Consider the following 17,983-nt stretch of genomic DNA (forward strand, 5'->3'; position numbering starts at 1 on the left):
CTTCAAGGAAGACATCAAGTCACTGGAGAGTGTCCAGAGAAGGGCAGCAAAGCTGGTGTGGGGTCTGGAGCATAAATCTTATGAGGAACGGCTGAGGGAACCGGGATTGCTCAGTCTGGAGAAGAGTAGGCTCAGGGGAAAACTCATCCCTCTCTAATATCACCTGAAAGGAGGTAACAGCAATAGATGAGAGGTAATGACCTTAAGTTGCACCGGGGAGGTTCAGGTTGGATATTTGGAAAATTCTCCAAAAGGGTGTTGAGGTATTGGAACCGGATGCCCAGTGAAGAGGTGGACTCACCATCCCTAGAAGCGTAGAAGAACTTGTGGACGTGGTGGTGATGGGTTGACAGTTGGCCTAGGTGACCTTAGAGGTCTTTTCCAGCCTTAGTGACGGTTCAATGACAGCTCCCAGCTGGGGGCCCGCAGAGAGCTGCCCGGCGGCGCTCGGCGAGGGGCCGCGCCGGCTACCCCCTCTGAGGCCGTTCCGCCCTCCCGCCCGCGGGCGTGCCCCGGGAGCCCCACGGGGGCGGAGGGAGGAGCGCGCGGCGCCATGTGAGCGGCGGGCGGCGGGCAGCGGCCCTCGAGGAAGACGGATGGGGTGAGAGACAGCGCGAGGTCCAGCTGTCAGCGCGGCCTCAGCCCCGCCGCGGAGGGAGCCCCTCCTCCCCGCGGCTGTGCGCTCCTTGCCCGCGGGGAACCATGGCGTCCAGCGAGGAGGACGGAAGCGGCAACGGCTCTGTGGAGGAGAAGGAGAACGGCAAGAAGAGGAGCCTGGGCGCCCTGGCCACGGCCTGGCTCATCTTCTACAACATCGCCATGACCGCGGGGTGAGCGGGCGCCGGGCGGGCGGCAGCGTGGCGCCTCGGACGGGCGCGGAGCGGCGGGGCCGGGACAGCTCGGCCCGGGGACGGGGCGGCAGCGGCCGCGGGGCAGCGGGGACGCGGCCGCGGGGCGCCGGGGAGCCGCGGTGAGCGGGGCGAGCCCTCGCCTGCCCGGCATTGCCTAATACGGTGCAGCGTTACCAGCAGCGAGCGCGTCATCCCCGAGCCCGTGGCGGAGGTTAAGTATAGCCGGGCCAGGAATGCCGGCGGGGGTGCCGCGCGGGCTGCGCCCACAGAGCCCGCTCCTTCCACCGCCGCCCCCGCCCTCGGGCCGCCCCGCGCGCTCCGGAGGGGGTTCTGAGCTCCCGGCGCTGCTGCCGGGGGTGTCTCGGTGCCTGAGGGGCTCCGGGGCCTCGGCCGGGTTCGCGGTGTGCGGGCCGGAGCCGTGCGGGGCAGAAAGCCCCACAGCGGTGGCCGCTCCTGCGGCACTCGGCTCCTGCTGTCATTGCGGCGGTGTGAGGTGATCCGGGTTGGGCTGCAGGGCTTGTGTGAAGCGGCGCTTGGTACTGCAGTGCACCGTTTTGAGGGGAATGGGTGTTTATTTTGGGTGAAGGATGATGTGAGCGTTCAGGTTTATACCCTTTGCACCCGAAGCAGGTATTTCCACTTCTGAAACTTCGTTCCATTAACTAATGAGTGTCATGTATGTGCGAAAAAGCCCCCTGTTGATTTCCACTTTCATGAGCACTGACTGTTGCCATGGGCTTTTATGTGTACATAGAAGATCACTGAACACTCAGTTTTGGGGTGAGGTGCTGATTCCGTCTCTCCTTCTTCCTCCCCCCTCCTCTGTTGTCATCGAGGCATTTAGATTTGCTCACCTGCACAGTTTGTGTGAAAGCAGAATATTAAGAGAGAGGAACACATCTTATAATTTTTTCAAACAGGTTACAGTGTAAGTGAAAAATAAAACAATGAAAGAGAGAAACATTTCACTGGGGCACCAGGGGTAAATGAGAACGGTGCGGTTCTCCAAAGAGTTCAGTATAGAAAAGTATTTCTAGAATTGTAACCTCCTGTCTGATACAGAAGCAACCAACAACCAACCTAATGCAGAACTGCATTTTATCTTTCTTTCTAATAAAGACTGGAGGGACACATTCAGGCATAAAAATGGCACGTCAGTGCCTGGCTCTACTGAAAGTCCCAACTGAAAATTTTACCTTTACTACACCGATTCTTTTACACCTCCTTGCTGATTTACAATATTCACTACCAGGGCTTTCCTGAAATCCAAAACCAAAGCCACTGAAAGCTAAATGAAATAATAGTCAGATTCCAAATTTCCCAATAATTGTTTAAGACAAACGTATTTGTAGTCTTTGCTTCTGAGTGTAGCCCAAGACTGCTCTCTGCAGACCTTTTGTGACAGAAGAAAGTGTGGAAAGTGTCTGCTTAGATGAGACGTAATGTGACTTCTCAAGCTGCTGCTATCACCGTCCATCCTGCCAGCTGGATGTAAACTCACTGTCACCTTCCCGTTGTCACACACTTCATTGTAAAATGGCAGCCTGGCTGTGAAGGACTGGCAGTGAGATTCCAGTAATTCCTCATCTGGCCATGGTGGGAGACAACATGAAATTAGTACATTCAGATTTAAAATCTGAGTAATATTTTAGGGCATAAATGTTGTGTCTCTGGCAGACTGGATTCATGAGATTAAAGGAGAAAGGGTGAAGGAAGGGAATTATTCCTACAGTATGGGGAAGCCTGGCTGTATGTAGAGTTTGACATGCTATCATGAACTGTTGGACTGGATGAAGCAAAGGACAGTGTAGTAGTAGGCACTGTGTGTACGAGTTGTCACAGAACTGATGTTGAAGTGTGTACCATCCAAAGGGAATACAGAGCTGTTATGATCCATGCAGGACTCACGCTGTTACAGCATAATGTGTCCGATCAGATATCCATCTTTCCTGCTATCTGCTTATCAAGTTTAGCCAGTGTCTTATCTATAGGGAAGAGTATAAGAACAGGGAAAGAGTTAAAATTTTATCCAAATGTTTATGTAAGTGTTTCCCTGAATATTTATATATTCACCAAATCTGCCTCAGAATATTTCTCAGACTCCACTGCTGTTTCTCTGAGGCCTTCCTTAGCCACAGTTCATGTTGCTGTACAATGCTGTACAAAGTGCAATGGCTTTGTGGAGGATAAGAGAACTGAATGATTATTCCTGACTATCCTCAGACAAGAAGTTAAATTAATCTTATTGCAATTTATGTATTTTCATTTTTAACCCTGAAAATATCACTTGTAGCTCTGGCTGTGCCATTAAGTCAAATGAAGACATTTTATCCTTAGCCTTTGTGGCTTTAAACCTGAAGTTTCAAGGATCACTAGCGTGATGTTTGTGAGAATGTTTGTGTAACTGTGGATTAGTAACAGAACATATGGTACATTGTTTGGAAAAAAATAATTATATAAACATGGATTAATTACGTGGAAGCAACTGCGCATACCTTGGGTTACTGCTCTAGATCTGAGGTGAGAGGTGGGTCGTAACCACTGTGGTTATGAAATGGGGTCTTTTAATCCATTTTCATTTGAGATCTCAGTTTGAATTTTGTATCACATTTGATTAAAAGATACATTGAAAGGATGATCAGTTGATTCATCGGCTGTTAGAGTACTGATTCCTTAAAAAATTCCTTAAAAATGGAAAAATTAGCCAACTTGCCTCTGGAGCCAGGAGCACAGAGCATGGGTCTTCCAACACATCAGCCTGCTTTTATGAGGTGACTTCTCAGCACCTGTGTGTTGTAGAACAGAAGCATTCTGGTCACTTGTCACTTCTGAAACTGAAGTATTAAGGGGTAATGAGGAAAGTGAAAACGGTGTGCACAGGTGACAGTCTTTTGTGTGTGCAAACCTGAGACCCAAAATCTGAGTTCAAATAACAGTAATCCACAGTAAAGATGTATGAGGATTTAGTAGTAAAAATTATATAGTCACTGCTAGCGAAAAGTCTGTCGGGCCCCTGGGTTAAGTAATTCAAGCTAATCCTCTGAAGGTAAACAAATCCTTCTCTACCCTTTTCCAGGTTAAGAGATTAAGAAGTTTAATGTTGATATAACATTTCATAATATTTAGGTCTAAGGATATTTTTAATAATCTCCTAAGAACACCAACAGGCGAAGACGCAAAGGTATTCAGTAAGAAAAATATTGTACTAACTTATTTATATTAGCTGGAAAGTTTTAGAAATTTTATTTGAAAGGTATCCTTTCTCTTTCTTTTGTAGGTGGTTGGTACTGGGTATTGCCATGGCACGATTTTATATCCAGAGAGGAACACACAGAGGTTTATTCAGAAGCGTGCAAAAGATACTTAAATTTTTCCAGACATTTGCTTTGCTTGAGGTAAATTTCAAACGTCAGTTTGCTTTCCTGGGTTGTGCATATCGTAGGCAAATACGTTATTAATCTGAATTTAATATCAAAATATTGTATGAGTACTAAAAGTTGTTTTATCTTTATTGTTTGATGATTTTTATTTCTGTTCGTGAGAGCAAGGAGATTTGTTAAAATAAATGAGCTCCTTTTTTGAAACTTAACTCTAATGTTGGCTTTAAATCAGATATTCTCTGGGAACTGCTTTGCTTCTGCTTATTCCCAGACTGGATTGGCATGTCCCGTGTAACTCCTTACAGCGGGGTCTGTACAAGTTGTTCAGAGCGTTTCTGAAACAATGTGACTTGGGCCAATGGTGCACTTGTGGTCTCAATTTATGGTGCGTCTACAGAATGGAGCTATTGGGCATATTGAGCAGTTATTCATTTCCAGGCACAGCAAAGAGCTCTTATTTACATTTTGGCTCTTTTTCTCAATCTGCCCGTAACATCTGTCGTTCAAACAGCTATCTGCAATCACGCGGCCAGCTGTCATAGGCTTTTATGCTATTAAACTTCCACAATAATAATTCCACTTGAATCTATGACAATAATGAAAAGCACTCTGTTTGCTAAACATCACTGACCAGAAAATAAATCTGAAGATTCGTAGCTATAATTAGCAAAATGATAATAATTAATTAATCCATAACAAATGCAGAAGATTGTAAAATTGCTATGCATTTTGCATGCCTTGTATGACTCCTCCCACGTTGTTCTGGAAAATTATTATTTGGGTAAGATAATGGGAGTTTACCAGTTGAAAAAATAAACACTTTGTAAATACGTAAATATTCAACACACAAAATTAGGAAAATAAATCTCTCATTCACAGTGTTTACACTGAACTCATCACAGCACTGGTTACTGGTGCTTTTATGTGTATTTCTTCTAAAGACACTGAAATGTTAGTTGGAGAAAGAAAAAAAACATAAGAATTAAGCTTGAGTTTATATAAATACATAAAAGCCCGTGTTTGTAGTGCAGATAGTAACACACTGTACATCAGTAACCTTTAACTTATTTCTGTTTACAGGTAGTCCACTGTGCAGTTGGTGAGTTCTTCCTTTAGTTTCTCCTGAACCAATGGAAACATCAGTTGTGGAGCAGAGGTAACATGTTTCTCTTTTCAAGGAATAGTTCACACATCTGTGCTTGTGACTGGGGTCCAAGTGAGTTCAAGAATCTTCATGGTGTGGTTCATTGCGCATAGTATAAAACAGGTACGTGCACGAGCAAATTGTTTTTAGTTTTTATTAAGGCGTTATTAATGCAGTTCTCTTTTCACCAGGAAGACAAATTATAGACAATACTTACGTACTTGAGTACAGTTGGAGTTACAAGACTGAATTCATGTGCTTCTCCCCAGGAGGGGGGGTCTGGGTTTCAGCTGTTAAGCAGCCCTGTCTGTGGCATTGTGCCGACTGTGGTCTGCCTAAGCACGATCAATGACTAGTGCTTTTGTTCACCTGCAAACATACCACTGTGTCACCTGTTGTCTTTCAAGAATGTAATTTATCACTTACTGAATGAATCTAAATGAAAATATGTCTTAAATTGAATTAACATGAATATACATGGTTGTAATTTTGCAATTTATTTTAAGAATAATCTTCCCAAGTTTTTAATGTAATGTAATATCAGTATTTGATAGCCTGCATACTGCATTGTTTTCATTAGAAATCTATCAAGTTTTTCAGCATGTCAGAGGCACGCTTGAGGTCCTGAATAAATGTCAGTGATTTTTTTGCCTGGCTGTAGGTGGTTATTGTAAATCTAGTGATTTGTTAGCAGAATGAAACAAACAGACTGCATACAGCTAGAAGTAGGACTTGCATTCTGCTTTCTGTGAAGGGCACGTAAGAATTCAGTGATAGATTTTCAGTTTGTGCTCCTGTAGTTCTTTAAATTTAAAAAGCTGAGCCATTAAACTGTCTCACCAGCAGATGGCACATGCCTGTCTGCCAGTGAGATACTATAATTACTGCCTCGGTTGTCAAATCCCTTAATTTCTGTTCTCTACGCTTCATCTTTTCCTTTACTATTGCTTTATTTATTTATTTATTTTAACACAAAATAGATCTCTCTGTGCTTTTTTTTTTTTTAAGTTAACCATTTTCAGTGCTTTCATTATTTTCTTAAGGAAAAGGTATAAATTATTAACTATTTTATTTTATACTGATTATTTTCACGAATGCTAGAATATAGTGCTGCTTTTTGCCACTCTTTATCATTTGCAGTGCAGTAGTAATCTTTAGCATATCCTGTCATTTCTCTCGTCTCCTCAGTCTTCAGTACAGTAGGTCAAGCTGTGTCCAAGAAAACTACATCTAAATGTCTGATTGCATTTCACGCTGTTACTGCTTAGCAGGCATGAATGTTCGGGGTCATGCTAGGTGGTGAGAGGCATGTTAGTGATAATAGCCAGACCCAGATCTCTCTACTCGACTGGAGATTTGCAAGGCAACAAATAGGAATTCTCTGCATACTTATTTTAAGCACTTCTGCTCGGATTCAGCGCTGTGGCATGAATCCAAGTTTGGGTTATCAATGTTCGTCTGTAATCACATGAGGTGAAGAGCAACCTAATTCTGTCTTTTCCTTTGCTTATCTGTTTGTGGTTGCTGTTTGTTCGTGAGTTTGGAGATATTCTTCTATCTCCTTTTTATTTTGTTGGTGTTTGTGAGATCCTTTTACTGAAGGTGCGTCTACTTTGACTGACACACTGAGGGTGCAGTATTATGAGATGATGATCACTTACATCTTTATGATGTATTAAACTTTGTCACCATGTAGTATTTTATTAAAAAAAAAAGCAATTTCCTTTTTTTTTTTTTGGTCATTGTAACAGAATTGTGTTACTTTATTTTATTTCAAGACATCTCTGGAGCTTTTCAGCCTTCAGGCATGGAACTGTATTACAAATTTCCCTCTTTTAAAGAAAATTACTTTTAAATTACATTAACTTGCATGTAATTCTCAGAATGTAGTACTTGTTCTCCATGTGCCTTCTTTGAATTTGAGGACTTCTGTTTATTTGTTCACTTAGAGTGAAAAATAATTGTTATTTTGAAGCAGCAGATAAATGTGCTACCTACTGATGAGGCAGTTTAATGACTCAGAATGTAAATCTTAAACAGAAGAGTTGAACAATTTTACCCCGAATTCCTAATATACGAACCACTCTTCATTGAGCGATCTTCTGTTTTCCAGCTCCTTGACTATCTTGCAGCCTGATTTGATCTTCTGTTATGAGATCAGTTAGTAGACTAAACAATTCCTTTCATCTAAAATTTCATGGAGATTTAGATTGCAGAGAAGTAAGAGAAAGTCTAGGAGACAGATAGTAGTGAAATGTGGAATGGGTAAAGGCTGATTGTGAAAAGAATATATATTAGGTAGGATTTTCAGTTTACTATTTTGAGGAGCAATAAACAAGCAAGTCAAGAGAAATAAAGCAGGAAACAGCATAGTGAAAGTGCAGACAAAGAAGGAATAAGCTCAAATATAGTTCTGTTTTTCTAAATTTGCACAATAGACAAAGGTTGCTCAGTTTGCAAAGTGTCTGTATGTTAGTAAATACGTATGTTAAAGAACACCTTGTAGTAATTGTTTCAGCATGTCACTTTTATGCCAAAATTGTCTTTCTTTACAAGATGTTAGTTCTGTTCCATATATCTTAAACAGAAGTCTGTTGCAGTTTACTCAGAAAAGAAGCTTAAGGATGAAGAACGTGTTGGTTCTTTATACTTCTGCAGATCCAGAATGAGGAGAGCGTTATTCTTTTTCTGGTCGTATGGACTGTGACAGAGATTACTCGATATTCCTTCTACACATTCAACCTGCTCAACCATTTGCCATACTTCATTAAATGGGCCAGGTGGAGATGTCTTGCACTTCAGTTTGTCATGGTTCTGTGCATGTTAGTTTCATGCATGCTGAGCTAACCCACAGGAGAGCAGATGTTGGAGCTTTGGTTTTGTGTCAGCAGAGTGCAAGCTTTCTGTACTTGAGATTATTGTTAATCAGTTTAAAATGTTAAAAATACATAGTTGATATTTTTGGAAGTGATTTGTTCCTCGCTTTCTGTGTCTTGTGGTCTAAACTCTGTTTGAATTTACTTTCATATTTCCTCCTTATCTTTGGAGTCACCTTTCAAGTTACAGTACGACTCCTTGAGATCCTTCTGAATGCGATGCCTAAAATCAAGTACATATTAGTTTTTGTAGACTTAACATCTTTGAAATAATGGGAGCTGCTGTCACTTATTTTAAATAAATTATACTACTATAAAAGAAATTCTGCTCTATTAGAGCTTTTGTAACGTTACATTAATGTAGTGAAGTTAAATATTGACATAGTTTAGCCCACATAAGATATGTGTTCTGTATCAAAACTGCTTTGATTTTGAAACATAATTCAGGTCTGCCTCTATACCAGATAAATTACAGACACTGTGTGCTTATCAGGAGATTTAATTGCCAAAGTAACGTTCTGTGTAGACAGAGTTCAAGATAGACTTCCACTGTTAGAAAGAAAATACCTTACCTATATTTGGCATGGGTGATATGTTCATTTAACGAGTTTGTTTGCGTATCCTCCTTACCTGTGTTTTGTAGATAATGCAGTTCTGATGCTTCTAATGCACCTTTTTGATGTGTCCAATGATTACGTCCCTTCTTAAAATACATTATTGTTTTTGCTAATACCTAAGGTGGTAGGTTTGGTAATGTCTAAGCAACAAATGTCAAACTTACAAAGAATCAGGTCTGGTTTCATTAATGATTTTTTTTTGTAGGCTTTGGAAGGAGAAATGCATTCAGAAATTACTATATTGACAGTTATACTTTCTGCCATCAAGTCAGTGAATCTTGAATGGTAGAATCTTTGTTTCCTTATAATATGCAATATGGTGAGCTGTCATTCTCACAGCAGAGATGTATTGTGAAGTACAGAAACAAAATATTTGAAAATGTATTATCTGTTTATGGAGTTCAAAATATCCTATCAAGATTTGCAGAGAATCAAACTGCGCAACAGAGCATAAATTCAGTACTCCCAAGGAGCTGAACTTTTCTAATCTTTAATTTATTTAATAATTTTAAAACATTTACCTGTCCACAGGCAGTGGCAATGGTATAGGTATGATCTAAATGTTAGCTTAGGATATTTACTTTGTTGAGGCTTTTTTCACCACACAGAGATAATTAGTGTGTAAGTCACGGCAATACTGCCTGCCTGTACCTCACGTATCTGCTCTCTGACCTGTGAGTCCTCTAAGCCCATTGGCTCCTAAGAGGATTTCATGTTCAGCTGCTACCATTTTGGATCTCTTCTCTTTTGGTCATGTAATGCACACTGGACACTTCTCACACACTCTATATGATGGCTCTCATTGCTGTTCCCCTGTGTGAACTCCAGAGCTGTTTCTTAGAATCTACATGATGCACTGTGCATAAGGACAACAGAAACCCTGTTGATTACATTTTTCACTATGTCTACATTTATGTGACCTGTGGCATTCAAGCCACATTTTCTTTAAAATCAATGTGTTTGTCCTTTATTTGAACATGTTCTGCCTATTTTGAAATGGATCTGATAGATTTTTGGCACTCTCATTTTCTTTCATTTCCAATTTCCATTAATGGTGAATGTTACTACTACCCCTATTAGTGTTACTATTACTACTACTACAATTTCCCATGTGGCAATTGGCAAAACAGGCTTCTGATATTTCTCACCATTTTCAGTTTCTTCAAATAAATGATGATATGTAGCATTGGCATAGTATGTGTGCGCTGCGATAAGGATACATAGCACTGTCTGAATTTGGGATCCAGTTCTGCTCTTAGTCCCATCTCTGACAGTGGGAGCAAGATCAGTAAATGAAGAAATACATATTTTTTAAAAAAACAACAGTATTGGAGAGTACAAATTTTGGAGAATGATTTTTTTAATGTGGGACAGACATGCACAAATTCTGATTCTCTATTTTTAAATAAAAAGACATGGGAATGCATTCTTTGTAAACAATAATAGCTCTATCAGAAGTAACTGAAGTTGTTATTCTGTGCCTACTCAGGATATGGTCCTTGATTTTAGTGAAGGAATACTCCGACCTATTGCAGTTTTTAAATTCATGAGGCATTTCTCACAAGGTGTTTTTCTTTCTTTTTTTTTTTTTATGCAGATACAACTTTTTTATCATTTTGTATCCTGCTGGAGTTGCAGGTGAACTGCTGACTATATATGCTGCTTTACCTTACGTCAAGAAAACAGGGATGTATTCATTGAGACTTCCCAACAAATACAATGTCTCCTTTGACTACTATTACTTCCTTATTATTGTCATGTTCTCCTATATACCATGTAAGTATTAATTAGCTTCAATAACACTAACAATGTATAAATCAATTGTCAGCAATGCAGGCAGCACAGCCCGCAGTTAAATTTCCTAGATGCTTTCTTCTCTAAAAGCCTGCTTTCTGTTGTTCCAAGTGTCTCTGTGCTTTAATTGTTTAAACCAAAATTTTACTTTCTGTTATCTATTTCAGAACATCTTAAAAGTTTCAGTGAAAAAAAAATATAAGGTCATGGATAAGTAAAAATACTTTTTCTTAACTACAGAAGAGTCTGTAGCTGTCTCTGAGAATTTCTAGTGCCTCTGTTGCTTTGAAGTAATGACCTAAAAATTTTCTTGCAAGATTCAGGCATTCACCTTCTTCTTCTTGCTATTAGTATCCATTTATGTGTGAACTTTGAAAATCACCATTTGAGCATACTTTGGAAAAACATGAAACAAAATTCTCCAAGATTTCACCTTCACAGAAATCCACACCTTGCCTCAAAAACTTCTCTGAATGTTCTTCAGTCCCGTGTTTAACCAGATCTTCCTCATACCCAGATACAGGAGCCCCCACAGATCAGTTGCCTAAGAAGCGCTTGCCTAGAGAGGTCATCTATTTTCAATTTCTGCTGTTATTTTCTCTGTCAGCCAAACAGTGCAGACAAGGAGAAAGCAACTTGATTTAGATACAGCACAATGACTGCTAGAATGAGACTAGAGCAAACTGGGCAAGTAGAATATTTTAGTCATTCTGGACAATGAGGCTAGGAATGAAGAAAGAGGTAAGAGAGAGGCACTGAGGAGCAGGAAAACTGAAGTGAAAAGGAGCTGGGTTGTGCATCTATAAAATGTATTACTTCAAGAAAATGGCTAAAAATTCTGGACTTTGACTGTATGGACACACAGTGTGAGGTGTTTGTTGTTTTTTTTTTTTTGAAAGAGATCATGGAAGCCAGTAAGAGAGATTTATATGAGTAAGCAAAAGTTACGATAACTTACTAACAGTTTTACAGTTGTCTGCATAACTTCATGCTTCAGGAATAAATCCAGTTTTCTATACATTAAAAATAATGATCAAATGAATCAGAAGAGAGGTAATACAGTAAGGCCAGGAGAAGGACAGAGCTTTTCATACTTGGACAAGTAGGGTAAATTTGGATCCTCCTCAAAATCTATGTTCAAGCATTCTGTCCATATTTTGAAGGCTTCAGGCACTGCTAAAAGTGGTTCAAACAAAGAAAATTTTGAAGAGAAGATCCATAAAAACAGTATTCCTTCAGAGGGCTTTGTCTGACTTATGAGTAATTACTGTTTCAAACTCACTGAGAAATTCGTGACTCGTTGTTACTTGCCTTGACCAGCTGTGGCACATCGTGCCCAAATTTTTACTTGGTTCTTCATTCTGAAAAAGTGTATTTTTCCATAATATGATCTGCTGATTTATTTCTTTTTCATCTAATTTGCTTTCTTTTATGCTTTGATGAAGTATTTCCACAACTCTACTTACACATGCTGCGGCAGAGAAGAAAGGTGCTTCATGGAGAAGTGATTGTAGAAAAGGACGATTGAATCGAGCCATGTAATTATGGTGCTTTTATTGGAAAAACAAGGGTAAAAAAACCAAACTTCCTGTGATTTTTCTGAGTCCAAGTTTTGAAACATGGAACAAGAATAAACAACTGTGTATAAAATAACACGGACTGTATTATTTATACCATTAATATATCACCAGATTACCTTTTCATTTCTGGTTTCACTTTGATTTTTAATTGTTTATTTCTTCAAACATATTGTTTTCTTATTTTCAATAGGCTGACAAATAGCTTTAACAAATTGAATAGTTGGCTAATGTGCTTTCTAATGTGAAAGGCTTGTTATGACCTGTAGTCCTCATCAAGAACAGAAGGAGAGTTGATGAGCTGTATTGAAAGTGTGTCTTCTGGAAAACAGAGCATAAATTAGGTAATGATGTGTTTCATAGACTAGGGGGCTTAAATGTTATTTAAGTTGTACTTTAAATTATACCTTTACAATTATAAGTACTGTTAGTGTGTTGTTCAACATCCTTTGAATTACAAGATCACACTGTAGAATTCCAGAAGGATTTTTGAAAGGAGCTGAATCCTTGACTGTCAGTGCAAGTTTGGATCTCTCTGTATTTTCATTTCTAATTGAAAAGAAATGTCAAATTATAGATACAATATTATCTGGTTGAAAGTTTATGCTGAGGAGTGACCATGACCAGTCTTTCCGTGCTCATTGGCTGGAACAGGAATCATATGCAGAGGAAGACTGATTGTCAGCATGCTTCGTATTCTACTTTTAATAATGTATGCAGAAAAATGATGGTATGGCATTTAGAAACTGCAGCTATAGTAAGATATTTTTACTTCCCATAATTAGCTAAGAGGCATAAAACATATTTGAAATAGTACCTTAAAATATAAATTGTGCTTTGAATCATCTGATTGTGCAATTTTAATTGCTTTTTCCCCATTAATTGTTTATAATGGAATTATGTAATGCTAATTAACATCCTAGGTAATATGCAGGAGGGATCAACAGCATATTAATAAACGTTACAGATGACACTGTATGATACCTGAGTGAGAGAAGTCCAACATGTGGATTAAATATAGACAGGAGTTGGACACTACATAAGAGAACCAAAGCAAATGTGTTTGGGGAAGCTTGGATACTTAATGAGAGAGAGAGAAGATTGAAAAGTAATTATGTAATAAGAAGACTTAATAGAACAGACAACAATATTGCTTCCAGATTCAGTGATGTCAAAAGAAGAGTGTGTTACATGCAAAAAGATCTGTCAGGCAGCTGGAAATCAGAATGCTCCTGTGACTGCTGAGGTCATTTCTAGAGTACTGCTCTATATTTTGGGTAGCTTGGGAGTGAGGAGTAGAGTCAATCTTCAAAAAAAAAAGATCAGAGAATAGTAAAAAAATTAGTTGAAATATGAAGGAAGTCAGAAATGTTGAGTCATTAAGCATGTTTTACTTAGTGTTATTTGACAAATACAAGTAAAAGCAAGAGACTTTGTTAGTACGAAGGTGTAAGTAGAACTGATTATCCGGTGAATATCAGGAGAAAGATCCTACCAGAGAAATCAGTTAGGTTACAGGATGTTGCAGTAAAGCTTATCCATGCATACAGTGTCTTCGAAGATTTTAAGTTAGATGTAATCCAGTACTGGAAAATAATGTTTCTTTGGAAGAAGTTTGGACTACATACTTAAATAGGCGCTTTCCATTTTTAGCTTCAGTGGTTCTACAATAGTACAACTTATTTAGAAAACTGGAGATACACATTTTTTCCGATGCATCAGGTAATTTGATGAAAAAGGAAGGATTTATTATATCCCAAAGTCTCAAATTCCATTTTGTGCGTTAAATTTTTCACACTTACATGTCTTCTTTACATGGAAATTAGATTTCTTTTCAATGCTAGTGTGGACTTGAGATGCAATAATTGTATTCCTTAGAATTTTAAAAGGCATAATCTTTATACTTTTAGAACAAAGGTGCTATAAGTTAACTTACTACTTCTCAGTTTTATATGCAACTAAGTATTTAAAGTTTAAAATAGAAACCACATTTACAATACTGATGAGCAAAATACTTGTGTTACACGTTCAGACTAGCAGTTGTATTTGTCCTAAGTTCTTAGAATACAGTTTTATAAACTTTACTTGTGTTTTGATCCCTGAGGAGCAAACATTGTGGCAGTTTTTAGAAATATTTCTCAGTTAGCAAGCAGAAGAGTGTGATGAAGTACGAGTAAATGCATTTAGATTAGGTTATGTGTCTCTTTTTACAACTGTCAGGGCAGCTCACCAAAGACCATAGCTATCAACTTCTTGAAAATGCATTGGATACTTTCAGTATGTGATTTTGGAATCTTTTATTGGATGAGATACTCTTTCTGTAATAACAGGGATACCTGAGCTATATTACGTTTGTTTTCATTGTGGCTTAAGGCTCTTCTCATATGGCAATCTGGGATCTATTTTTATATCCTTTTGTATATGAAAAAATACAGCACTGTTTGCTAAAATTTTCTTCATAAAGCAACAGCATAATGATAGACCTTAAAAAATAATTTACATCTACAGCAAGTCTTGCTAAATGATTCTTCAATAAAGCTAAAAATTCCTTTTGTTGCATTCAGTGTTGCACAGACCAGAGAGATTGTCATGTAGATTAGTTTACTTGTCATGGACTTCAAAATAATAATAAAAAATCATCTTCTTTTCATCCTCTTCTCTTTTGATTGAAGTCTGCATTGAAGCCTCAGTGTATACCTTTTGCTTAATATGTCCTCCAGCGTAGTGAGAATTCCGAGTACAGTCCTCTTAACATTGACTTACACGGGCCAGGATGTTACCCTGTGTAGCTTACTTAAACTTCAGTGTAACACCATGAAACGTTTAATTAGCTTGTTCAATGGACATAAAAATTTAAGTATGATTTCCATATGGTGCTCTCTTTCCAGCTTATCTTTGCCACCTACTTTTTTTGTATTCCTCTCTGCAATATTCCTAGTTTTCTAAAGCATTGAAATCCTCCTGTTTATCAAAGATTTGTGTGTATTCGAGCTTCGGTGTCTATAATGTTTTGATGTATTCTTTAACAGATTGTTTGTGTAAAGGTATTTTCTTACTTGTGCTATATACACCTCCTGGAATGGATTAATACAAAGTATGTCCTTAAGGGTGGTTTTTTGTTTGTTTGTTTTTTTCATGACAATACGTAGGAATAGGGCTTTGGAAGCAGATTCATAATTATCAAGTGGCATTTCTTATTATTGGTGGTACTATAAACACATGATCCTTTTTATAAACTCCAGCTGAAAACTTGGATATCTTGAGGTTCCCCTCCACATACGCTGGGAAAGGCTGTTCCAGGACAGAGTGAGTGAATCATCTCATTTCACAGCTCCACCCTGCATGTCTGGAAGCCAAATCCTGACATCAGGATATGACTGGTACAAAGGCGTATAATGTTGGGAAATTGCATCCTGCACATTAGCTGCCAGGAGGATCATTGAGGCTGTTGTGAACAGTGGTTGATATGCGTCATTTCTCTCACTTCTGTCTATGCAGGATTTAAGAAGAGAGGCAGCTAAACATGCTGTCATGCCTTCTGCATAAGGAACTAATGAGATTAACTTAGAGGATCTCTGTGCGCAAAGGGTGTGTTACAGAAAGGTTTTGTGCTTCACTCAGCTCTTTATATCTGCACCTATAACCACGTATTTTTTGAATTAGTGGTCTTCCAGTACAGCTATATCACACTGCTGTCAACAACATGGCTCAGAATAAACAATCTTGGAGAAATTGTGCAGTATGCTTCTTCTCATACCACTCATAACACTCAGCCAGGTTCATGATAACGGACAGAGTGCCTAGTTAACAAGGAATTAAATGGAGACCTTTTCTGTGAGCAGAAGGAACCTACCTTTTCATATCCAGAAATAAATATATGCATTTTAAATCGTCTGGCTACTGATCTGACTGTGGTACTTTGCACTCTTCATACCGGCTTACCTCAGTGGATATTTGGATCTTTCATTGATTATTAAATAGATTAGAATGAAAATAAATTAGAACCATTACGATAAATTGTGATTTAAAGTAGCTGCTGTATGAGCAGTTTTTGTAAATCAAGCCTTTGCTTAATCTGTCATAGAGAAAAAAAGGAGGAAAATTAATTAATACGAATATACAAATAAGTATTCTGCACAAGACAGGGGGGCTTCATCAATCAGAATTTCTATGCAGGCAAACTGTCTGCGGTTCCTCATAAATGGTTGGTTAAATGTGTTTTTGAATCAAAAGATGGAAAGCTTTTCTGAAAAATAGATTTTATTTCAAGATGCATGCTTTAAAATGTGTTCGGAGATAATGTATTACTTATGAGCAGTTTACAATTCACAGTGAACATACATTTTTACAGATGATTAACTGTAGCCCATTACAATGTTTTAATCTATGCTGCAATGACTACTTTAGAAACAAACACCTTCCGTTTCTGCAAAGCTCTTGTGTTCCCTTGCTCAAGTTAACTTCAGTACTATCTGTGCCTACTAAGCTTTGCAGGGCCATTGAGCTGGCAGGTTAGCATCTGCCAAGAACAGTTCCTTAAACTTGCTTTCACAATAGCACACCTTAATAGTGTATGGTACTTTTGGTTCAGTGTCTGGAATTGTAAGCCACTGGTGAAGGAGTTTGCACGCCTTCAGTAGGACAGAAAGTTTTACAGATCTTAATAAGTGATTCGTCCTTATTGCCCGATGCAGGAGTGAATTCTTAGTGAATTCTTAGAGAATCCAGTGAATTCTTAGATCGTAGTAGTGAATAAGTCTAAATAGTGAACATAAGTCTGTATCAAGATAAACTGTAGAGAACTTGAATGTTGGATAACTCTAGCTGTCTTATAGGAACTCAGTATCAAGATCAAGTCTGCAGCTGCTAATGGTTTTAGAGTTCTAAAATGTAAATGCATCCTACTTTCTCACGTCGTATCAGCTGGAACGTTGTCTTTTTGTTCACAGTTCTCTTGCTGCTCTGTTCAGTCTTGAATGTATGTTATGTCCTTTCAGTTGATGGCTTTGTAAAAGTGTAAGTACAGAAATATTTATCTAAATGTATCATGTATAGAATTGTACTTAAAAGTGTAAATGCACTGCAGCTGCTCATTATTGTTATTTTTCCTGAAATATGTTATCGTTAGCAGTTTACACAGACAGGAAAACACCCAATATGATACTTTTAATAACTTATTTATTTGCAAAGATTATTATAAGATTTGTTGAGCTAGAGATTCAGATATTTGTTTTAGAGACTGTTAGTACTGTAGCCCTGTAGAAATTCATCATCAATTAAAAGATGTTTTAAACTGTGTTCTATTTGTTTGGTACTTGGTTTTTTTGTGTTGGGTTATTTTGGTGTGGTAGTGTGTAAAAGCAGTTCACACAGCAGCGCAGAGTATTATGCCAAACCGGTATCTGTTTACCAATACTTTTTTTCCTTTGTATCTGGAATTATTTCACAAATCTTGAGATCTCAAGCCTTCCTTTTTATATTGAAATGTATTCCATTAAAATAGGTAAACGTGGATAGTAGATTGGTTTCACTGCTCTTTAACAAGACAGAACGATATAGGGCATTAAAAAAGGCGTATAGCATCTGTCAGCACGTATGAAGACAATTGCATTACAATGGTCCTGAAATAGGTATTGCAATAATGGATATCCCGATGTTTTGGAACAGAGCTTTTTGTGGTATTAACCTTTGAAGGTGGAGGCAGTGAACATCTCCTGTCTGTCCTTTGCTGCGTGAATAACAAC

General features: G+C 38.6%; 1 protein-coding gene across 2 annotated transcripts; it reads left to right on the plus strand.

Moving 5' to 3' along the window:
• Positions 1 to 564: 564 nt before the first annotated feature.
• Positions 565 to 17,537, plus strand: HACD1 (3-hydroxyacyl-CoA dehydratase 1). Of its 2 annotated transcripts, none has more exons than XM_015282000.4 (7): positions 565 to 830; positions 4,129 to 4,246; positions 5,312 to 5,330; positions 5,410 to 5,498; positions 8,034 to 8,155; positions 10,466 to 10,644; positions 12,108 to 17,537. In XM_015282000.4, the coding sequence occupies exons 1-7, from the start codon at positions 703 to 705 to the stop codon at positions 12,188 to 12,190; spliced, it is 738 nt and encodes a 245-aa protein (XP_015137486.1). In that variant the 5' UTR covers positions 565 to 702; the 3' UTR covers positions 12,191 to 17,537. The 2 variants fall into 2 exon arrangements, with proteins under 2 accessions (XP_015137486.1, XP_015137485.1); XM_015281999.4 differs by having other exon boundaries at positions 5,416 to 5,498.
• The last annotated feature ends 446 nt before the right edge of the window (positions 17,538 to 17,983 follow it).

The sequence above is a fragment of the Gallus gallus genome, chromosome 2, assembly GCF_016699485.2.
Source record: "Gallus gallus isolate bGalGal1 chromosome 2, bGalGal1.mat.broiler.GRCg7b, whole genome shotgun sequence".
Lineage (NCBI taxonomy): Eukaryota > Metazoa > Chordata > Aves > Galliformes > Phasianidae > Gallus > Gallus gallus.

Coding starts and splice junctions, on each gene's coding strand:
- HACD1 (XM_015282000.4), top strand. CDS start 703: ATGGCGTCCAGCGAGGAGGACGGAAGCGGCAACGGCTCTGTGGAGGAG. Junction 8,156..10,465: donor TACTTCATTAAATGGGCCAG/GTGGAGATGTCT, acceptor TTTTTTATGCAG/ATACAACTTTTTTATCATTT. Junction 10,645..12,107: donor CATGTTCTCCTATATACCAT/GTAAGTATTAAT, acceptor GCTTTGATGAAG/TATTTCCACAACTCTACTTA.